Source organism: Salvelinus alpinus, chromosome 15 (assembly GCF_045679555.1).
Source record: "Salvelinus alpinus chromosome 15, SLU_Salpinus.1, whole genome shotgun sequence".
NCBI lineage: Eukaryota > Metazoa > Chordata > Actinopteri > Salmoniformes > Salmonidae > Salvelinus > Salvelinus alpinus.
This window is the reverse complement of record NC_092100.1, coordinates 44,273,690-44,297,909: the sequence shown is the minus strand read 5'-3', so window position 1 is coordinate 44,297,909 and position 24,220 is coordinate 44,273,690. Positions and strand designations below refer to the sequence as shown.

General features: G+C 44.1%; 1 protein-coding gene across 4 annotated transcripts; it reads right to left on the bottom strand.

Moving 5' to 3' along the window:
* Nucleotides 1–9,379: 9,379 nt before the first annotated feature.
* Nucleotides 9,380–24,210, bottom strand: agbl2 (AGBL carboxypeptidase 2). 4 transcript variants are annotated; one of them, XM_071343704.1, is made up of 23 exons: nt 23,984–24,210; nt 23,747–23,793; nt 22,483–22,549; nt 21,958–22,104; nt 18,785–18,964; nt 18,481–18,588; nt 18,208–18,358; nt 17,402–18,068; nt 17,096–17,238; nt 16,780–16,939; nt 16,499–16,625; nt 16,316–16,416; nt 15,996–16,114; nt 15,855–15,921; nt 15,653–15,766; nt 15,307–15,393; nt 15,068–15,184; nt 14,748–14,805; nt 13,633–13,860; nt 13,337–13,361; nt 12,789–13,172; nt 12,434–12,574; nt 9,380–11,762 (listed from the first exon to the last, which is right to left on the bottom strand). In XM_071343704.1, exons 2-23 carry the CDS (start codon nt 23,780–23,782, stop codon nt 11,495–11,497), a joined length of 3,495 nt encoding a protein of 1,164 aa, XP_071199805.1. In that variant the 5' UTR covers nt 23,783–23,793; nt 23,984–24,210; the 3' UTR covers nt 9,380–11,494. The 4 variants fall into 4 exon arrangements, with proteins under 4 accessions (XP_071199805.1, XP_071199808.1, XP_071199807.1 ...); XM_071343707.1 differs by having other exon boundaries at nt 13,633–13,755; XM_071343706.1 differs by having other exon boundaries at nt 15,653–15,763.
* Nucleotides 24,211–24,220: the final 10 nt, after the last annotated feature.

The window sequence follows — 24,220 nt, the reverse complement described above, 5'->3', positions numbered from 1 at the left end:
CACACACACACACACACACACACACACACACACACACACACACACACACACACACACTCTTGCTCTGCCTGGTGTTTAGTTTATCCTCCATTTCTTTCTTCTGGCTCAGAACCTGGTTCTTCTTTTTAAACTGACTCTGCATTTCAGCCAGCTTATTACATCTCTCAGCCTTCCTCAGCTCAGCCTCCCGATGCATACGGTCCATCTGCAACTTCTGCTTAGCCTTCTCGATGCTACAGAGAGAGGGAAAAGGTCAAGGAGGATCTGGAGATGGGGAGGGAGAGAAAGAGCAATAGAGGAGTGGATGAAAGAGAGAGGGAGATGGGAGAGAGAGGGACTGGTTTTCCTTTAGCCAGCTGTGTCTTTGTATGTTGTTTGTCTCTCTACTAGGTATCTCCCTCACCTGTATGCTGATGGGTCCTTGATATCCTGTGCCACACCCTCCATCTCGGGGCCAACCTGTTTCACCAACAACAACACACAGTCAACCACAGAACTGACCCTCCATTTTGTGTTATTCATGTCTTTACTGTCCCACTCTCCCTCTATCCCACTGACCCATGGTGAGGGGTCTTTGGCCTTGCTGCGCTGCAGGGCTTTCAGCAGGTCCTCCTGGGCAGCAGGCTGAAGGAGAAGATGTTTACGTCCTCCCCGTCGTCAGGACAAACTGGTCATCAAAGCTACAGCACAGCTGTCCGTACTGGTTGTCATGGAGACTGAGGGCCCAAGAGGCCTGCATGGAGGTCGGATGGCTGCAGAGGGGAGGCCCTGACACTGCCGGACTGCATACTCTTCCTCCTCATTTTCCTCCTGCGGCTCCTCGTCAGTGGGCTCACGGGCCTGCTCCTTGGCTTGCTTCAGCCGGGCCTCTCTCTCTCTGCCTTTTCTCCTTCAGAGCCTGCCTGAACGCAATCTTCTCCTCCCGCTGACATTTAAATATTTACAAACACATCTCTAGTTTGTGTTTTAGGTTTACAGTACAGTTAATCTCAGACAGTGAGGGCCAAACCTTGATGCGTAATTTGATGCTGCTGAAGGTAAAGTGTCAGAGGTGTGGTAGGTGGTGCTGTGGTTCTGGGCCTCCGGGTCTGGAGACTGCACTTCCACCACGTCACCACTCCAATACAGTACCAGCAGGGTGTTCTTGTCCTGAACACTCATGTGCACACACAGAAGGAGGGTTATGATTTATTAACTAGTGATGTGCAGTTTGCATACTATTCGTTATTTTTGAACGACTCTTTTTACTGACTCGAGAGTCATGATTCGTTTTTCTGTGTGATGCCTTCATTTTAGTTGTTTGATTGACCTGCTAATCTCGGTTAACCCAGAACTAAAGTATTGCGTAATTGGTCAGATGCTTGATTACAATTTATGTTTGCGGAGTCTGTCCATGAGAGATTACAATGAGTTCTAGAGCATGATTGATAAATGTTCCTCCGGCTCAGCGGCTCCATCGACGTCGTCCGACAAACAACTGTCTGTCACATATGCCCACAGGAAAATAGATCATGCTGCAGGCAGCATAGATTAGAAAAATACATGTTTAGAACTGATTATTGATCGCATGGATAAGAATAAATGCAATTAATTGATTATTTAATGTTATGATGGACACAGCTTTGTAGAACCAAAAAATATGCAGCCTCTGCTCAACAAACTCGAACTCGAGAATTAATCGTTTGTGAGGCTGCAGTTCGTGAACGATATTGTGTTTATCACCCTCACGGCAGTCAAGCAATGCATTGCACCAAGAGTCGTTCACAATCTAGTCCGGTTGCTGCCACAACTAGACCTCGTTTCAAAAGTATCAAGAAAGCATCTTATTTGTAGCGATCAACAAATGTAGCCTACAGTGTTTAAAGCACACTTTTTTTTAACAGTCTCAGTCACAAATGAGACTATGGTGAACGACATGTAAACGAGAGTCTTGTAGAATTATGACTCTTGAGTTTTCAGTTCATCGTTCGCCGGTAGTGTGTTCTGCGTGCTCTGGGAATTACTGGCTCAAATGAACTAAATTACTCATAATTTTTTTAAATTTTGACTCAACGAGTCGAAAAGATCATAGTCAGTAAAAAGAGCCGAACTTCCCATCACTATTATTAACCTCACGTGCCATTGTCTTTTGTCAATATTTCACTGATCTAGGATCAGACTGACATGTGACTGGGGGTACCACTCCAGCCCCTGTACATGTCCTGGGACTGTGACAAAGCCAAGGTCAAGGTCGTACCTGTCCCCCACAGTGAAGAACACAGTACAGTCCATACTCTAGAGCCGGGTTTCCCAAACTCAGCCCTGTGGCCCACCCCTGGGTGCACGTTTCGGTTTTTGCTCTAGCACTACACAGCAGATTCAAATAATCAAAGCTTGACTATGAGATGGTTATTTGAATCAGCTGTGTAGTCATAAACCAAAATGCACACCCAGGGATGTCCCCAGGACCGAGTTTAGGAAACCCTGCTCTAGAGGGAAGGAGAGATTGTGGAGGGGAGGTTTATTGATATTGGTTATTGTTGCATCCTAAGAAGCTGGGTTATTTTACTGAAGACTCCGAAGCGTACTTATAATAACCAGGACATATTTATTTAATGTTCTCCTTAACACATTACAGTCGACTACACTCTACAGTATCTTCAGCCCAACTCTTCCATACATCATTGAACTTTTACCGCCCTTGCATCTCGAAATCCAATCACTTCAATGAAAGAACGGAAACCCCATTGTCATTTGTCATTTCAAATAACTGAACCCCTGCATACAAATCCCATTGGCTATTTGCAACCATTTTAAATCTAAACTCATTAACACATAATACATTTCTCAATACACCACAGTTATTATACCCATCCAGTTGGTTTTTGATCTACAAGTGGATTGTCTATAGATGGGAGCTAATGATTGATTTCACATTGGTCAACAGTCGGCGGCACTCGCTAGTCCGAATACCCAGTTGCCAGGATCTCTCCGTTGGGTTCGTACGCGATGGCCGTCACAGGTGCATTGTGCGGTATGAAGGCCTGTTTGAGAAGGAGCTCAGCTTCTCCATAGCGACTGCGTCCGGCAACCACCCATAAGATCTGGGGGTTGTAGAGCTCCAGCAGACAGACCACTCCGTCCTGAAAGCTCACAACCACCAGTCCCTCCTCTAGGGTTCACCTACACACACAGGCAGGGGCAAACACTCTCAACACAGTACATTACACAGATAAGCAAAGCGCTTTGAGACCTAGTGAAAGGCATTACATAACTGTATGGTAAAATAATAATTTAAGTCGGACAACTGTAACTCAGTGAGCTCAAAAAGTATTGGAACAGTGATTTTGTTGTTGTTTTGGCTCTGTATTTTCATCCATATCGGGTGAACAGTTTAGAAATTACTGCACTTTTTGTACATACTGTTGTCCCGCCATTTTAGGGGACCAAAAGCATTGGGACAAATTAACTTATGTGTATTAAAGTATTTGGCCCCATATTCATAGCACGCAATGATTACGTCAAGCTTGTGACTACACGTTTGTTGGATGCATTTGCTGTTTGTTTTGGTTGTGTTTCAGATTATTTTGTGCCCAATAGAAATTAATGGTGAGTAATGTATTGTGTCATTTTGGAGTCACTTATATTGTAAAAAAATAATAAGAATTGAATATGGTAATCCTGAATGAATTGAGAATAATGATCAGAGAGAAAGTTGGAGACACAAATACTGTAGGGGGGGGTAGCATTTTTTGGGTGGTATGATATGTGTGTCTAACTTTCTCATTCGTCATTATTCAAGATTCATTCAGGATTACCCATGACCATGAAGGACATGCTAACGTTGCGTCCGATCACAATCTCGTTCATGGGCTCGATCTCAAACAGACCGGTGTCATCGTTACAGTCCGCCGTGTCAATACTTTCAAAGTCTCAGCCCTGCACAGGGTGGAGGAAGTGACGTCATCAGGGAGAAATATTACACAGCAGGCAAAACTGACCACAGACCAGTTGTTCAGGCTGGCTTTTTAGGGTTAGCAGAGACCTCTTAGACTGGGGCTGAGAGGACTGTACTATATCTGAAAGGTTACTCTAATGGCTCCGTCAGTGCCAATGGTCATGAGTTCCTCCTCGTTCAGGACAAACTGCTGGATGGTGCCAGCGTGGCACGTCCTTCCACCCTTATGGCAGATCTCCACCTTGATCAGACCCCTGTCCCACACTAGCATGTTCCCCCACTCAGACCCAGACACCACTTGGCACTGTTAGGTTCTAATTCTCAGAGTAAAAACTCAACGGACACTATGAAAGCTAAAACCGAGTTAATTCATCCCAGAGGATCAATACAGCTGCATTAGACAATGACATAGTCACACAAGCACTGATATGTAACTATGTTGAGTCTCCTCCTACACATCTGAACAGCCAATGCATCTCTGCTGCTAGACAGAACCTTAGTGTTATCTGTTCTTCCTCACTTCATCTGACCTGACCTCTACCCCAAAGTGCTCACTCCTCCCCAACTCATGGCCATCATGGAGATTGGTACCAGACTGTCTCTTCTCGGATCCCTGATGGCTAACAATAACATATCCTGACATAACGTAAACATTACCCTCTTTCCCTCAGTGACATGAGTAAGTATATTTCATATTCTCAGAACCCAATAGCACACAGACAGAAGGGATGTGATCGGGACAACATAGAACAGGAAAAGAGCATATTGCTTTGGGTTTGGGTCATTTTCAATGGAATAGCAGGAATTGAATGATAAGAGCAGTGGACAGACCTTCCCCACGATATCTTTCAGGGTAGTCTACTTAAACCTTTCCAGAAGGCCTTTCAGTTTGAGACCAGTAAAAGTGCTGGCCATTTTCCAAAACCTAGAAGAATGGATGATAAGAGTTCAACTCACATGGTGTACGATTCTGTACACATAATAAGCAATTTATGTATTTATTGTCCATATTTCATGATGAAATCTGTTTTCTCTTTGGGGGGTTTGGCGTTCTATAAAGTACTTTTTGACAAATTTATAAAAGTGCTAGTACACGAAAACATTTTGATTGATTGATTGCTACTGACTTCATGTGTCCCGATCCGGAGGTGGTGAGTTGCCCGGCGTTGTCAGGTGCGAAGGTGACCCTTAGACGTCCTGTGAGAACGAAGGCCTTGCAACGCAGCATCACCTGTTCATGCCTCCACTCCCACAGTGTCAGCAAGTAGTCCGGAGCACTACCCACACTGGCCAGCAGGGTGCCCTCACGGTTAAAGTCCACAGACCAAATGTCTTGATCATTGATCATATGCTTTATAAATTGTAAAAATAAAATAAAAATCTAATAGTTTGTGTGTGTGTGTTGTAGTTCCCATACCTCTGAGAATCCGGTACGGTTGTAGTGAGGGATATTCATAGATGACGATGTTGGGCTGGTCTCCCTTCTCTGCCACAGCAAAGTATCTCTTACTGGGGTGGGCCTGCAGAGAAACACAGTGACAGATGGTTTTAAAATGAGGGTGTATCAAGGTTATCCAGGGCCAGTGTATTTGTTTGACACTAGCATGGTGGTGTGATACCTCCCCCACTGCAGGAGCGGAGGTAGTGTTGCTCCTTGGTCCGGATGTCCAGGAAGATAAGCAGGTTTTCTACCCACGATGGTCAGCGCTTGCTCATCCAACAACTGCAGGTTTGCCTTGCACCCACAGTCATACCCAAAAGAGTGCCTTGGAAAGCATCACAACCCACAAAACATATTAGCTTGAAGTAGTGGTCGGATATGTAGACTACTACACGAACCTCTGGCAAATGAGATCCACAATGTTAAAGGATACGTGAGGTGCTCCTCCTCTTTCTCCACAGCTTTACTACTCCCACAAGGCTCAGTGGTTCTGGTGTGTCAGGTCTAGCTACTGTCTGATAACCGTGGCATGATTTACATTGTCTCTCGGCTGCCTTTTCCATGCCAGGCCACCAAACCTTGGTTCTGAGATGCTGCTTTGTGCCCACTATTCCAAAGTGCCCTTCATGAGCTAGTGCAAGTGCCTGCGCATGTAATGCCTGTGGCAGCACGATGCCTGTTCTGCAAAGAACTAGGTATCCAACTACACATCAATTACTCGCAATTGAGGCATAAGCTTTACAGTTCAAAAAATGTCCACTTGCAATAGCATTACTTACCTCTCTCAGCTCTGGGTCTTTGGCTGAGGCTTCCTCTACCTCTCTGGTAGTCAGTGCTTTGGGTGTAGCACTCAATGCTGCAATCCTCACATTCTCATCTGATCCATGTGAGTGTTTTTCCTGCTGTGCTCTCACTCCCAGCAGGCAGCATCTCACTTCTGAGGTTCTCTCTGGGTCCCTGGAGTGCATCACTGCACTCCCTCTGCTGTTGGTCCGATGCCTTTGGACTTGTTTACTGTTGGGATATTATAGCCTGGTTTGCTTGTCTCATGTCTAAGCACATTATTATCTCATCATTTGCCTTTGGTACAATGACCACTGGGTTTACCCATGGGGTGAGGTCATTAACAGGTTCTACAATGTCCATGTCCAAAGGTTTCTCTACATTTTGGTCTACCTTCTTCCTGAGGTCTGTTTTGTTTTCAGTTTTCCAACTCCCTAGAACACTTGTAGGTACTGCTGTTTTAGTGAGGGCTTGGTGTCTGTCACTGTTGCGACATCAGCACCTATTCTCAGAACCCCCAGTTTCACAACTGTATCTTTGCCCAGGAGTGGTTCTTCATTTCCTTTGATTACAATGAACTCTGCTTGCTCAGTTATATTGCTGGTTGTGATTTCACATTTGAATGCACCCTTAACTGATAGTGGTTCACTAGAACAATAAGAATTAAAAAAATGATCTGTCGTAGGGACATATGAGCTGTGGCGATTTTAGCATGTACATCTTGGTGAGGCAAAAAAGAAAAGAAAAGTGGGACACATGCCAGCAAAGCCACTACACAACACTAAACAATACATTAATTGCACTATAACGGTGACAAACGGTGCCCACAAACTGTTAGGGCCTACATAAAGCTGCCCCAACAGCAGAATCCCAACACCTTACCACTGCTACACCTGGCTATCAGCCGAGCCTTTTCTGCAGCAAAACAGTTAATTCAGCCTCATTTACTGACTTTAAAAAAAACATAGCTGATATGGCTGACTTGCTTAAACAAATGTGGTTTCTACTGACAATTGAGATGTAAAAACTATAGCATAAGGGGACGACAAGCGGATAAGAGGCAATACGTAATTTCAATTAAGACATTAATGAGCAAGCGACGATGGACGTAGTCAATATAACTATTTGTTCAGCACTTTTGAAATGTACAGCGGCAGAATTCAGAACATGGGCCATTCTTACAGTATTCTCCCTGTACACCAAGTCAGAACCTTAGGAAAATAAAGGGGACACATAAACAGACAATGAAAGCTCTTACAATATTGGATTATTACATTTCTCTAAAACAGGATATAGGCTATATGTGCACCACCAAGTTAGAACAGTAGGCTAAATTAAGAGGTGAAAATAGACCAAATTATTAGGGTGAGGCACACTGAACGCCATTTGGGTCTTTGCATGTCAAAAACAATACACGTCATATAACACTATTTGACATGTTAAATAAGCTTTTAATTTGACACGTCAAATAACACAATTCTATTATAGAATGATGTGTGTGTTGAATTTGCAAGTGTAAGCCAACCGCCACCACTACTATCAGTAGCACTGTCAACGCTGTACAAAAAAAAGTAACCAAACAAGCACGAACGATGTGTTTACAATATGTGTTGGTGAAAATAGACCAAATTATTAGAGTGAGGCACATGGGTTACTAACAGCTTACTACACAACATACACTTAGTATTACTTTCTTAGCTACAGTATACATATCTCCCTGGCATATTACACCATTTATGCAGCAGCATACAATACAGATTTGGACTCACCTTGTGAAGGTGGCACAGCGGTCCTTTGTGGGCAAATCTTGTCATCGAAGTCTGGCATTCTCTGGATTTATGGTGGGAACTCTGAAAAAAAAAACACCCAGCCACTCAATTGAATACCAGGCTAACGTTAGTGGTTTCTTTGCAACGCTTGCAGTTAGCCACTGATTCCCTCGAAACGAATCATTGTTGAATTTGCGATTTCCAACTTGTTGTGTAATCTTTATGTCCAATGGCCGATGAGCACCGATACATTTTATCTATAATTTCTCTTCATTATTTCTCTTCATATGTCAAGGATTAAAAAGGATTTGCCAGTAGATTGTCAACTTGATTCATGATGATGACTGCTAGCTAAGACTTTGAAAGTAAGATGCTGACATGATCAGTCCAATCAAAGCTACTGTACATATAATGTGATTTGACGTCATTTTATCTGTGGCCATTGACCTTGAGCCTTCTTGGATGGGCACTGGCAATATAACTCTATGGCAGAACCCAAAAGGCAGATTTTCTTTTATGTCTACCTTTACTAAGGCACTTAAACTTGGAGATTACGTCCCCATGAGTGACAGAACACTGAGCCAATCATTGCGCAACGCTCCGTATTTTCTGCTGGCTCGCCCCACCACCACAGAAAGCACTGAACTAGGCTGAAACACCTGCATGTTGGAGCTGCCTTACTCTAGAAAACAAAAAAAGAGACCATGTGGGTATGCAGCTTTAATAAATCCTCTTAAGGATCGGACCCTTTTTTTCCATTTTCGCCTAAAATGACATACCCAAATCTAACTGCCTGTAGCTCAGGACCTGAAGCAAGGATATCCATATTCTTGAAACCATTTGAAAGGAAACACTTTGAAGTTTGTGGAAATGTGAAACGTAGGATAATATAACACATTAGATCTGATAAAAGATAATACAAAGAAAAACATGTGTTTCCTTTTTTTGTTCCATCTTTAAATGCAAGAAAAAGGCCAAAATGTAATATTCCAAGTTAGGCGCAATTTGGATTTTGGCCACTAGATGGCAGCAGTGTACTGTTTCAATGAACCATTGTATTTCTGTTCAAAATGTTGTATCAAGACTGCCCAAATGTGCCTAATTGGTTTATTATTACATTTTCAACTTCATAACTGTGCACTCTCCTCAAACAATAGCATGGTATTCTTTCAATGTAATAGCTACCGTAAATTGGACAGTGCAGTTAGATTAACAAGAATTTAAGCTTTCTGCCCATATCAGATATGTCTATGTCCTGGGAAATGTTCTTGTTACTTACAACCTCATGCTAATCACATTAGCCTACGTTAGCTCAACCGTCCCGTGGGGGGGACACCGATCCTGTAGAGGTTTTAACTGAATTATATATATATATATATATTTTGACATTGTTTGCAAACTGATATGTGACACATATTAATGCCAAAATAACACGCTAAACAGGCAAGACCAAAAAATATAAATATTTATATAAAAATCAAAAAATCTGGGGATAATTGTCAAACTAATATTCATGTACAACAATATAGAAGATACATAACTAAAAGTTAAGCAATATGGGTATATGTCCACTGCACACTTCTTAGGTGTGTAATTGACATGGGATTACAGTACACAAACAAGAGTGTGCAATATATAAGGCTAGTCCGTGAACCAACATGACCAAGGATGACCAAGGAGCTATTGAAATTCTAAAGTTTGAAAAATGCATGTAAAAACGTGTGAGATGAAAATGGACAAACTAAAGGGTGTGCAATTTGTAGGCCCACTGAGTGGACATTCTGAACCAAGGAGCTATTGAAATTCGAATGTAAGACAAGTTTGTACTTTGTTTACGCTCCCTAACTAATACGGAACGCTGCTCACATTTCCACGTTTACTAGCTTTGGAAAGTGAATTCATGTCCAAATCGTGAAAATAAGACCTGTGCAATGTTTCCAACATCATGACACTTATTTGGAGTCTGTGGCTCAAGTGGTTTGAAAGCTATTGAGGTTTGAGTGTGAATATCTGGCGAATATCCAACCTGAAACTGTCTTTACCTCGGTACTCAGTGGATATTCTGAAAGGGTTGTAGGTCATGACGGTAAGGAGCTATTGAAATTTGAAACTTAATTTTTTTTATCATAAAATCTCATGAGATGCAAATGGCCAAGCAAAAGGGTGAGCAATGTGTAGGCCCACTGAGTGTACATTATGAACCTTATTTGAGGTTTGTGGGTCACATGACCAAGGCGCTATTGAATTACAAAATGTTTTATAAATAATTTAAAATAGTGCGAGATGTAAATTGACCCCCCAAAAAGTGTGTGCAATATGTGTCTCTGCCATCAGGTTAGCTAGAATCAGTTTTGAACGTTTTAGGAGTAATGGCTAAAGAGCTATTGAAATTTGAAAAATGTGATTTGTCACTATGTTGACGGTCCCTAACTGCTGTTGGTGGACGTAAGAAAAACTACAGGCGAATATCCAACCTGAGTCTTTACCTCGGTCGCAGATTTTCCAATTTCAAAACGATTTGGAGCACAACACGAATTAGAAAAATAAATGCAGTACTTTTCAATGTGTGAGATGTAAGAGGTGTGCCGTGGGAGCGTGAGATGAGGGTCAAATCCATGTCTCACGGTCAATGCGTGAGAGTTGGCAGCTCTGGTTTGATGGGATTTAGGAGCTTAGGGCCGCCTGACTACTCGGCTGAGCGGACACACAGAAACAGAGATGAACACTGGGAAACACAGGAAAGAGAGTCGTGTAAATCTCCTACTAATATTGATTATGATTAAGGAGAAATTTACATGCTACTTACATGTATCTCAAGTTAGGATCCAGCCCTCAGTTTTGTATCAGTGGACCATGTTCAGCAATTTACAGTTGTATTTTCATACCATGTGTACCTTGAGTGATTTTTTTGTACAGATGTGAAGAGATTAAATGTTTGTCTTTTTAGTCACATATACTGTATATATTTTTTGTCACGTGATATGTGGATGTCTCACCCAGCTATCTTAAGATGGATGCACTCATTTTAAGTCGCTCTGGATAAGTGTCTGCTAAATATCTATGTTTCACAAGGTTTATGCTACAGTAACATTGAGTCTGAATGAAGACATGCATACACAGTTTGATAATATTACGCGGGCTGCCTAGTAATACTGAGACAGTATTTTCTGGACTGATGTTATATGATACTTTATGATCAATGATGAGCTGTCTCTTGATTAACAGAAATAACTTCTGCATTGGGAGTGACTCAATCTGATTATGCCCCAATTTGAGAAATGAAAAATAAATAATTTACATGATGAAAAATGGATACAAAATATTATAAAAAGTATGCAAAACAGTTCAGTTAGATTTAAAGTGACATGTAGACTCATCAAATAAGAAAGGTACACAATCAAGGCAAAAATACATGTAATTTCGATATCCACCTGAAAGGCAATGTGCTGTACATCTTTTTGTGGTCAAAATAGAGCAGAAACTCCCTATAGTCTCCGCCCATCTGCAGGGTTCATATCAGCAGTCTGTCTGGTACATTTGCCAATGTGTGTCTCTGCCTGGTTCTCAGCTCAAAGGTGCTGTACTGCGAGGAGGGGCAGACCCTGACGGTCTGGCGACCATCCTCTTCTCCAGATCCATCCCTGTCCCTGCTTCCGCCCCTCTCCCACTGGAGTGGAACCTGGAGTTATTGGCCAGGCTGAGTTTCTGGAGCCTACGTAGACTGTCTAGCTGTCGGGGCGGATGATCTATCTTGGTGTGGGTGATCGAGGACATCTGGGGTAAAATGCCCATTTCCTGTTTATCCTCCTCTTGCAATGTCTGTTGGGCCAACCTGAGAAGAATGGGTACCATTCAAATGAGCTCTGAATGCAAGTTAAGCATTCCACTGAGAGCAAGCAAGTTCAGCGTTTCACTGTACTTGTGCATGTGACACTTGAACGTAGTTTTTAGACATATTAGCTGGTAAGATAAAGAACCTTATAAACTGGGTGGATTGAGCCCTGAATGCTGATTGGCTGACAGCCGGGGCGGCAGGGTAGCCTAGTGGATAGAGCGTTGGACTAGTAACCGAAAGGTTGCAAGTTCAAATCCCTGAGCTGACAAGGTACAAATCTGTCGTTCTGCCCCTGAACAGGCAGTTAACCCACTGTTCCTAGGCCGTCATTGAAAATAAGAATTTGTTCTTAACTGACTTGCCTAGTTAAATAAAGGTAAAATAAAATAAATAAATATCAGACCATATACCACTTGTATGACAAAACATTTATTTTTACTGCTCTAATTACGTTGGTAACCAGTTTATAATAGCAATAAGGTACCTTGAGGGTTTGTGATATATGGCTAATATATCATGGCTAAGGGCTTATTCAGGCACTTCGCGTTGCGTCTTGCTTAAGAACAGCCCTTAGCCGTGGTATATTGGCCATATATAACTCCTCGTCGGGCCTTATTGCTTAAATATAAAACTGGTATAAGCCAAGGGGTGGCATACCCTCTCAGTACCTGTGGTTGCTTTTCACACGCCTTGCTGCTGCATCTCCTCCACACACACGCCTGCCTTCTCCCCCCCTCAGTGGCTCTCTCTTTGAGGGGCCCTGCCTCTGTACTCCAGCCCCTGCCTGGTCTCCCCATATACGGCCATGGCTACAGAGGAAAGATGGAGGGAAGAGGGGTTATAGCTGGGGCAGGACCTCAGAGGGAGAGTTATTCTCACATGTAGAATGAAAGAAACATAAATAAACTTCTGTTGTATATGCACTGTATTATACTATGTATACCAATATACAGTATATTATGTCCAGCACTATAACTAGACGCACTAGAAAGTCAAAATGCCTGGCGTGGAGAGGACAGTAACCTTTTCCCTCTGAAGTCTATGTGCCTCAGGTCTGGCAGGAAGGAGTTACCGTCTGTCCCAGGTTTACTCAGTGGTTTCTCAAAGGCTGCTTGAGGTCCACTCTGGTCCTGCTCACCCACAGGCATAGCGTCTGATACACCTGCTGTGCAGTCCCTTTCTGGGCTCCTCCGTAGGGTCTCCAGGGCATCTGTGTTAGAGGTTGGAGCCTCTGGCATGTAGTAGCGTATGGAGACCCGGGCTGCGTGGCCTTGTTTCTCTGGGCGTGGCCACTGGTGGTGGGACTTGGCTGGGTAGACGTTGGAAGAGCGGCAGGGCTCCAGGCCTTGTGGCGGGATGAACTCAGGGACCACCCTGCACTGCATGCCCGGAACTACTGGGGGAGACCTGACACATTTCCAACACAAAACACATTTGTGTGACGGACTGTCCAATTTAACATTGACATATTTATGCAGACGGTGTACGGTCCCAGTCCTGTACGTTTAGTCATAAATGCAGTCAACTTTCAATAAAGAGCATATTTTACCGCTATGTTTTGCTGTAGTTACCTGGTGTGTAAAGCAGGCATCCTCTCTGAAAGACAAGAGTAATAACAGCATTCATACTGATCGAACATCTCTGCAATAGCAATATTTGGAATGTTTGATTAGCATCTGTTAAATTGTGGGGTGGAAAAGAATGCCACTGACTTCACTCCTGATTGCAGTTCTTTGTCATACTACTTTAATTCTACTAACATACTACTTTCCTGTTAGTGAACACCTAACTTCATATTGGGTGTGTGTTCTTCATGTCAATATTGTACCATCCATTCTACCCACTCTATTTCTGCGCTCCAACCCACCTCTCATCCCAGCGTGGCTTCTGTGATCGGGGCTGAAGGGCATGGGTTGCTGCTGAATGGGGGTGGTGTGAACCCTGATCTTCGAGGTGGGCACAGGCACAGAGAAGCCGCGTTGCTGTACGGCTGTAAAAGATAAGGGGTGACGCTGAGGTCCCGGCCGCGGGGCCTGGGAGGAGCCAAACTGCAGCTGGGGACTCCAATACTGCAGCCGCTCCTCCTCCGGCTCCTCTGAGGAAGGGACGTTTATTGTAATGAATATTGCCCTGGAGGCTGAACTGAGCGATTTCCGCTATATGGGCCAGTTGCAAAGTACAAATGAATTAATGAATTTAAGGGTCGGGTTAGGCATTAGGGTTAGCATTGTGGTTAGGGTTAAGATAATATTGTATTACTTTGTGGCTGTGCCAGCTAGTGGCCACTCTGCAGAGGGTGTTACGTCTGATTCCAACTCACACTCTCAAACACGTAGATACCCTGAACGCAGCTCACTCTCCAGCTCACACTCTCAAACACATAGATCCCCTGAACGCAGCTCACTCTCCAGATCCCAATCACCTGAATTCTGATCACTTGTTCACACACCTGTATGTCATTATCACACACTATGTAGTTCCGTTCTTTGCACCCCATCATTGTGAGGTATTGTTTGTTTTGTGACACACTTCTATTCAAAGCGCTGGGTTTCCTGTAATTAATCCTCCTGTGTATGATAGTTTTGGCCTGCCTCACTAACGACGCCTTTTGCCTATTCCCTGCCTGTACTTTAGCCTATCGGATTTCCTGTTATCAACCTATTGCCTGATCTCCCGGTCAATGTTACTAGCCTTTTCCCTGCCTGTACTGTTGCCTTTTTGGACCCCTTGTGTATGACCTTCTGCCTGCCCCTGGACACAGCTACCTGCCTCCTCCTGTGGTCCTTTACAAATAAACACCTGCTGTGCTTGAAACCAGCTCTCTGTCTCCCATCATGTTCATTACACAGGGCAAGATTCATGACAATAAATGTCAACCTGAACATTCTGCATGTAAACTCGAAAAAAAAAAAAAAAGTTTTTCTTTAGTCACATGGCCAGAAAACTAAATCCATTCCTAATGATAAAAGTCTATCCATGTACCTGTGACAGGTGGCTGAGTACTCAGGTATGCAGCCCTTACAGCATCCAGGTATTCATTCTGGAACACAGTTAATGCTGAGCATCAGATTAGGACAAAACAGTCACTGCTCGTTCATGCCTTTTGTCAAGTTTGATGGGGTGGGGATGCTCAGAGTGCATTGACCTACTGAGAAGAGGTTGGAAGGGGGGGGGGGGGGGGGTTAGGCCCAGGTTGTTGTGAAATACCTTGAGAAAATTTTAACTGTAGCAGTACTTTAATTAATGACAATGCAAAACTATCAACATGCAGTAGGGCTTGAAGGGTGAATGGCAGCCATTACCTTCTCTGACTCCTCCTCCTGCCAGAGGGTCACATGGCCTATGACCCCGATGCGAGTGGTGGGATGGGGGATCCAGGAGCGTCCTGTCTGACGGCTCACTGTCACCACAAACGGCACCTACCGTTACATCAGAAGTAGAAGCTCATGTCTTCAGAAATGAGATACTGGGGAAATGCAAAAGCCACAATCTGTCTAAGCAAATGAGGAAGAGCGTGAGCTTCTCTCACTCTAATCCATACCTCTCTCTTCTTCTTCTCTCTGACCACGGCCACCGTCTTTTCCTGGATCCTCACCCTCACCATGTCCTCAGTGGGTAGCACAGGGTCCTGCAGAGAACAGACAGGAGGAAGAATGTAATTTGGCAAGTTTGGTTTGTTCCTAAAGTGAAATCTCCACCCTTCCGGGGCAAAAGGCAATGCAAAACGAACTCGCCCAATCACGCTCGATCCATTATGGGGAACTTTCGCTGGCTATATCATCTGTATGTCTCTCCCAGCCTTTTATGTATTAGGGACCACTGTATGTTTCATTGTATCTGGTGGATGAGCTGCACTAATGTGTTGTGTGTGTGTCTGTTCTTCTCACTATGTTCTTGACGTTCCTGTGGAGGACCTTTGGGTCGACGTTCCTCACTCTCTCCTGTCTCAGTCTGTTCCTCTCCTTACCACTCCTCAGGTGCTTTTTCTTCGCTTGGCTCTGCTAGAAAAGAAGTTGGCATTAGACTCAGTTAAAGCTTTTGTACACAAACATAACTGAGGTCATACGAAGGTTAAGGTTCAAACGACACCTCATCAATTTGGTTCAGTAGATGGACAGGCAGGCCATCAGACTCTGTGCTGTTTGAGCCGCTGGTACTGTGGAGGAGACACAAAAAGGACATTTAGGTGTGTGTGTGTGTGTGTGTGTGATGCTCCAAAACCTTCCTTACCTTGACTCAATGTCAGAAATGGAGACGCTGAGAGATCCATCAGAGTCGACCTCCCGGCCCAGCCTCTCTCTGACCTCCTGCCTTAACATCGCCCGCAACTCAGCTAGGCAGTGACTGGTCTAACACACACACACACACACACACACACACACACACACACACACACACACACACACACACACACACACACACACACACACACACACACACACACACACACACACACACACACACACACACACACACACTATGGCTCATCAACATGACAAGCTGAGATGTAACCTTGGTCACTGTGGTAGTGAGAGGTTGACTTCCCTCACCTTGGTTGGGTCGGGATCACAGTAGTCCAGCAGTGTGTCACATAAGTAGTACCCCAGAGACTTCAGGTCCCTGGTGGTGAAATGGGTCCCCTTCCTGTTCCCTATAATACAGATTGGCTCTGTGAAATGAAGCTCTATAGCATGCATACACATATACACACACTACACCCTGTGCATGCTTACCCAGAGTGGAGCCTCCGAAGGTGGACTCCATGGTGTAGCTGTTCTTGATGCCTAGCCTCCACATGACGACGCGTCCTGTTCCCTCTTTACTCTGATGAACCCTGAACTTACAGCTCCTGAACGAGAACTTCAGGAAGAGGACACAAACATCGTGTTTGACTCCCTAGCTGTGATTTATAACATAAATGTATGATTGTATTGTGGTTTTATACTGGAGATGCCTTCTTGGCCAGGTCTCCAGTAAAAAAATATGATTTTCTTTCTTTCAATGGGATTGGAACCTTGTCATTGGCGTTCTTGCTCATCATGAGCGGGAAGACTCTCTCATGGAGCCGTTGTGTGGCGTCATCGCTGTTGGTACAGCCATACATGAAGACGTTGTTCTTACGACTGTGACCGTGGAAATCACAATACAACACCACGTCCCTCTCAGCCATCAGTCTTGGGTGCCATGGCAACAACAAGGACAGAGGGAAAACCATGGAAACAGGGTCAGAGGCCAGAAAAGGCAGAGTGAACTGACAAACCTCTCCATAGGTTAGAAAGGTATGACCGTGTCACATCTGTTTGAGTATCCTCCTGCTTCCCGCCTCTCACCTCTTGACCATGTTCTTGGTGTGCCAGACACAGGGGAAGGAGTCCCTCAGCAGGGTATTGTAGTTCCTGTTCAGGTCCCTGCCGGCCAGAGAGCAGCGGTAGTTCCCCACAACCACCCCGTCTGGGTTCAGCATGGGCACCACCTGCAAGACCGCAAGGGAAAAACACAACAATCAACACGGGTGTCTTTATTGGGTGTTTCTAATTCTGAAGGGAAAACGTAATTTATCCCACATGGCAGTCAAATACATAAATAAAACACATGGATATTTACAAAGATAAAAAGGCCCAAAGTGCGTCAGTGACCTTAAACACAAAAGTCTCCCTCAGCAGCCTGGCGTCGTCTGACTCTCCCAGCAGGAAGTCCAGGAAGCCCTGCATCATCCAGGAGCTGTTGGTCTCCCCGGGGTGCACCCTGGCTGTAACCACCACCGCTCGCTTGGCACTCCTATCCATCCACCCCCCTCCTGGTGATGTCACTGTCAGCACGTGCACAGCATTGCCGGCCAGGCTGCGGCACAGCACCCGCAGCTTGCAGTAGGCACCGGTGGCCGAGTTGGAGGTGAGGCGGCTGAGGTAGCGCTGCAGGTGGGAGTAGGTGTAGGGGTAGCAGTGGGCCAAATAGCAGGTGTCAAAGTCGTAGGGGAACTGGCTGGTCCAGGTAAGGGAGTGTAGGGACTTTGTGTTGGTGGTTGTGTTGTTGTCCTGCTCAGCCTGGTGGTGCTGGTTGCGGTAGTATCTGATGTTGGAGCCAGTTCGGCGCCAGCCCTCTCCCTTCTCCCAGGCGGCTCTTTCAGAGTAGAGCAGAGGCCTCATGCCCAGGCAGTACAGGCTGCTAGCCTTCATCAGGTTGACTATGGTGAAGCGATAGTTGACCCCCGCCTTCATGTTTCTGACCCGGAAGTAGAACCACTGTGTGTGCTTGGTGGTGTACATGTCGGTGCGGAGGGTGAGCTCATAGTCATGGACACCGCTGTGTAAGGGGGAGAGAGGGATAGAAAGAGAGTGAGAAGGAAAGATTCTTCCCTACACACAGTTACCCTCCCTGCAACTTAGCAACAATTTGTAAATTGTAAATAGGTTAAACAGTTATACAGGCTCCGTAGACTCACACTTGAACTGCCTTCTGCAGGTTGCCGCTCTCAAAGCGTGACTCAAAGGCCAGGGTGGACTTGTCCTGATGCATTGCACAAGAGGTGGACCTCTTGATGGGCCCCCGGCTTCCTCCCACACGAGAGTAGGTGAAGTAGGAGGTCTTTGTGCCTAAACAGGGGAAAAAATAAGAACAGGAGCTAGAAGGACAGGTGAGAGAGGTAACACTGTCAGAAAATGAAAGCCTACTAAGGGCACCACTATATACCTTACTGACATAGAGTTAGGGTTACCTGGGTCAATGCAGTAAACTACGTTCCCCTTTTCCTCCCTGACAGGCATGGGGGCCCTCTCATGGCCCGTGGGCTGGTAGAACGGCTCTGGGTCTGGAGGGTCCCACTCTAGAACACAACAATATATTTCAATAACAATAACATTCCAATTTGGATTAACACGATACTGTATAATAGTTTAAAAATGTGGAGCCCACTGAGAAACAGAACTCTGTAATGGACAGCTCTGGACTGTTCTATACACTGTAGAGGTCAAAACAACACTTAGTGTTTGTTACAGCATATACAGTTCAGTGGTATGTACCTATGTGGTGTATGGCTTCCTTGAAGACCTCATACTCAATGGGCCAGCGGACCCCCTGGAAAGGGGTGGAGGGGATGGCAAACAGGTCCAGGGGCTCCCTAAGCCGGGGGATGGGACGCTCCCCGTCAAAATCTATCACCAGCTGCCTGGTCCTGAGGGCCTGTCCCAGGTGCAAGGTGACTGGGGGATAGATAGAAAACATCACTGCATCACAAAAAAAGGTGATAGGTATAGTTTTGTCATGAAATTCTATGTACAGGAAAAACATATATGCAACAGTAGTGTAAGTCAACCCAGCAGCGTGGAGCATGGAGCATGGAGGAGGTGGTGTGATGGTGCTTTGCTGGTGACACTGTCAGTGACTTTTTTAGAATTCAAGGCACACTTAACCAACATGGCTACTACAGCATTCTGCAACAATACGCCATCCCACCTGGTTTGCGCTTAGTGGGACTAAAATTTGTTTGAGAAACAGACACCTCACAAGTCCTCAACTGGCAGCTTCATTAAATAGTACCCGCAAAACACCCATCTCAACGTCAACAGTGAAAAGGCGACTCCGGAATGCTCGCCTTCTAGGCAGAGTTCCTCTGTCCAACGTCTGTGTTTTTGCCCATCTTTCTTTTTATTGGCCAGTCTGAGATACGGCTTTTTCTTTGCAACTCTGCCTAGAAGGCCAGCATCCCGGAGTCGCCACTTCACTGTTGACATTGAGACTGGTGTTTTGCGGGTACTATTTAATGAAGCTGCCAGTTGAGGACTTGTGAGGCGTCTGTTTCTCAAACTAGACACTCTCATGTACTTGTCCTCTTGCTCAGTTGTGCACCGGAGCCTCCCACTTCTCTTTCTATTCTGGTTAGAGACCGTTTGCGCTGTTCTGTGAAGGGAGTAGTACACAGCGTTGTACCAGATCTTCAGTTCCTTGACAATTTCTTGCATGGAATAGCCTTCATTCATCAGAACAAGAATAGACTGACGAGTTTCAGCAGAAAGTTCTTTGTTTCTGGCCATTTTGAGCCTGTAATCGAATCCATAAATGCTGATGCTCCAGATACTCAACTAGTCTAAAGAAGGACAGTTTTATTGCTTCTTTAATCAGAACAACAGTTTTCAGCTGTGCTAACATAATTGCAAAAGGGTTTTCTAATGATCAATTAGCCTTTTAAAATGATTAACTTGGATTAGCTAACACAACATGCCATTGAAACACAGGAGTGATGGTTGCTGATAACGGGCCTCTGTACGCCTATATAGATATTCCATAAAAAATCTGCCGTTTCCAGCTACAACAGTCATTTACAACATTAACAATGTCTACACTGTATAAAGTATTCAGACCCCTTGACTTTCCAAATTTTGTTATATTACAGCCTTATTCTAAAATGGATAAAATATTTTTTTGGAATGTCCTGTTGGAATGTGAACCTTATCCCCAGTCTGAGGTCCTGAGCGCTCTGGAGCAGGTTTTCATCAAGTACATCTGTACTTTGTGCCGTTCATCTTTCCCTTGATTCTGACCTAGTCTCCCAGTCCCTGCCGCTGAAAAACATTCCCACAGCATGATGCTGCCACCACCATGCTTCACCGTAGGGATGGTGTCAGGATTCCTCCAGACGTGACGCTTGGCATTCAGGCCAAAGAGTTCAATCTGGGTGTCATCAGACCAGAAAATATTTTAGGTGCTCTTTGGCATCTCCAAGTGTGCTGCCATGTGCCATAAAGGCCTGATTGGTGGAGTACTGCAGAGATGGTTGTCCTTCTGGAAGGTTCTCCCATCTCCACAGAGGAACTCTGGAGCTCTGTCAGAGTGACCATCGGGTTCTTGGTCACCTCCCTGACCAAGGCTGTTCTCCCCTGATAGCTCAGTTTGGCCAGGCGGCCAGCTCTAGGAAGTCTTGGTGATTCCAAACTCTTCCATTTAAGAATGATGGAGGCCACTGTGTTCTTGGGGACCCTTAAATGCGGCAGATTTATTTTGGTACCCTTCCCCAGATCTGTGCCTCGACACAATCCTGTCTCGGAGCTCTACGGACAATTCCTTCGACCTCATGGCTTGGTTTTTGCTCTGACATGCACACTCAACTTGGGGACCTTATATAGACAGGTGTTTGCCTTTCCAAATCATGTCCAATCAATTGAATTTACCACAGGTGGACTCCAATCAAGTTGTAGAAACATGTCAAGGATGATCAATGGAAACAGGATGCACCTGAGCTCAATTTCAATTCTCATAGCAAAGGGTCTGAAAACTTCTGTAAATAAGGTATTTCTGTTTTTATTTTTTAATACATTTGCAAAATTCTCTAAAAACCTGTTTTCACTTTGTCATTATGGGGTATTGTGTGTAGATTGATGAGGTAAAACAATAATTTAATAAATTTAAGAACAAGGCTCTAACGTAACAAAATGTGGAAAAAGTTATGGGGTCTGAATACTTTCCGAATGCACTATATGTATAATATTTGATCTATCCTGCTGAGAAAAACAAAGCCGGTTGATGGTAGTAGACGCTAATAATAAGATGCTTAACCGTAACCAGCAGAGGCATTCAACAGAGATCTAATCTGGTCTTTTGGGATGACAGGGCTTTAAAAGATGACTAAACTGGTCCCGTGTGGCTCAGTTGGTAGAGCATGGCGCTTGCAACGCCAGGGTTGTGGGTTCATTCCCCACGGGGGGACCAGGATGAATATGTATGAACTTTCCAATTTGTAAGTCGCTCTGGATAAGAGCGTCTGCTAAATGACTTAAATGTAAATGTAAACTGACACCACCCTCTGTGTCCTCTAATCAAGGTATTACATGGAGCAGGTGAACTGGATTGCTTTAATCAACTGGATTACACTGCTGCATCACATCCAAAAGTAACATGACCCAGCATTGGAGAAGCCTGGGAATCACGCTCTATTGTGAAATACAACAAGGTATACCAGCCCTCTTGTTCATCAGTCATCACTATCTGCCCATGCCACAAACTTGCGGGCTTTGCTTAACACTTTAACCACAAATCCAATTTTAACCATTAATCAACTATACACTGCTAACAAAAACCCATACCACTACTACTATCCAGATGAAGAGTAAATTGTTATAGTTCAAGTGTAAAATAGCTTTATTCGCTATTTTGACCCATTTGTCCTTTTTGCATGTCCATAGTGTGGCTCTCATCTTACATGCCCTCCTGCCAGGCTCCTGCTCCTCATCCTCCATGTTGGAATTATTGCTGTCAGAGGAGTGGGTGCCTGGGTGGATGGAGCCGGGGTGGTGGGAATTCCTCCATCTTTGTCTTAAGAGGTTGCCTTGGAAAGAATTATCTGTGCCTGAGGGGAGAGAATTGACATTTCTGAGGGAAGCACTGTAATGTTTTTTTTCTTGGTTTATAGCAAAGAATGCATAAACATTTTATCTGTGTATGTAAACATGTCACATAACTGGCTAATATGGCAAGAGTAGCAGTAGCACAATCTCATGTACTATGCTCAACTACTGTATAAAAGGTCACAATGGCATCTTGTTTGTTGGGGTAAGATTGGTGCCCTTGAATTGATTGATTTGCAGGATTAAATTGCATGGTAATTTGACAGAGAGTAGAGTGATGTAGGTCAGGTCTCACCAAGTAACATTTATGTAAACAAATGATGCAAGGCAAGCCTCTTGAGTTTCCAGTAATTGTGTCAGGTTGCCAAGTGCCAACCTACTTGTAAAGAGTCCATAGTGCTGTAGGTGGTGCAGGATGAGTCTCTCATAGGCATCCTCTGATGTCCTCTTAGAATAAATCAGATGAAGCTTGCATTTAGCAGGCTAGGTGATAGACTACTGCAATTATTCTAATAATTTAGTAAAAATACTGTAAATATGTGAGTAACCGTAAAACATTTGGGTCCGGTTTCCAAAAAGTATCTTACGGCTAAATGAATCGTTAGAACCTTTGTTGGAGCATCGTTAAATCTCTGAGCCATTCCCAAATCCATCGTTATTAACGTTGCACTTGAAAACGCTCGCAATCTAACGCCTGCCTCAGACCATTCGTAGAACAGCTAAACATGAAATCACATGATTTATCCATCTCTCTGTGACCGCTGATAACTTCTGACCAATGTTGACTAGAAAACAAAGTTGCCAGTGTCTTTGCAATTAATCAAAACAAGCAACCGAGATGACTGCATTAACATTTAAACAGTTGGCTATAGGCTTATTTTAATCATATTGAAATACATTTCATGTTCAATCAATTTAGTTATATTTTATACTTGTAGGCTAAGGTCTGTAATTGGTCTCAATATTTGATGTGTAGCCTAAAGTGTGTAATGATGTGCCAAATCGGTGATTCAGTGCATTTTGGGGGGGTAAGCATTAGAATAAGCCACCTCAATATTTACAGCTGTAGGTAGTAATATCTCTCTAGGAGCTAATCCCTCGTCAGTTTTGTGAAATAATTATAATGTTAAAGAAAGATTTGAATGGAGAAAGCTGATCCGAGAGCAGCGCTCCCTTTCTTTCTATCCTATCAGGATCGACACATCATGCTCCAACGAAGCACAGCAAACCTCTCTGCGTGGTGTTTTGTGAAACGCATGTTACATCTTCTGCATCTGTAGGAAATATGCATAATTAAAACACGAAATTCCATCGCTATCGGGAAACCGGGTCCTGACTAGTAACGTTATAAGTACAATCTTACCTGATCACAACAACAATCACGTTTGTGTTTTGTTGGCATAGGATACTTTGTAATAAAATAATGTAGCCTATGGCTTCAAATATTGTACAACACCTCATGTACGTTGTTCTCATATAAATAATTCCTAGAGATCATTGAAGATCTAGCTAGCTAGCCTAGCAATCAAATAAATCTTATTTGCATGTGGGATGTTTTTGCTCTACTCGTGTTTAGGTTTTTGTTAGTGGTCCACTCAACATGTTAAAATGTTTCTCATCTAACTAACTAGCTACAGTACTGACCAGTATCTCTGTGTCTGTCTTCAATGCTGGGCACATCCTGGGTGGAACTGCAAAAGAGAATTCCCACAGAAGTTAGTATTCACGTGTTGCTTGCTAAATTAGCTAACATTACTTAGCTAGGAACAGAACTTTAGACCAACAACAACGAGTGGTAACTGGTTACAGCTTCTCAGATATTATCACATATTATTGAACATTCCTAACAGTAAATAACGTTAGACAAAACCCAAAACGTACCTTTGAATGAAAAACACGTCTTGACTTGCACGAAAGGTGTGGGTGAACTTCATAGCTAGCTAGGTCACTTGACCAGTAGCAGCGAGCAAAAAAAGAACTTTCACTACAATGTTGCTTAGCAACTAATGTTCCGTGCACCGTTGCCATGGGATCAGGGGTGCATTCAGTATGACCGAACGGTATTGAAAGTTTAACTCAACGGAAACGATACTGTACTGAACGACCAGTTTAATACCG

Excerpts from the sequence above, each read along its gene's own strand:
- agbl2 (XM_071343704.1), bottom strand. The coding sequence starts at position 23,782 with ATGTGCCCAGCATTGAAGACAGACACAGAGATACTG. Across the intron at positions 22,105-22,482 it reads GCACTATGGACTCTTTACAA|GCACAGATAATTCTTTCCAA; the intron begins GTAGGTTGGCAC and ends CTCTCCCCTCAG. Across the intron at positions 18,965-21,957 it reads GGAGCCTGGCAGGAGGGCAT|TCACCTTGCACCTGGGACAG; the intron begins GTAAGATGAGAG and ends TCTATCCCCCAG.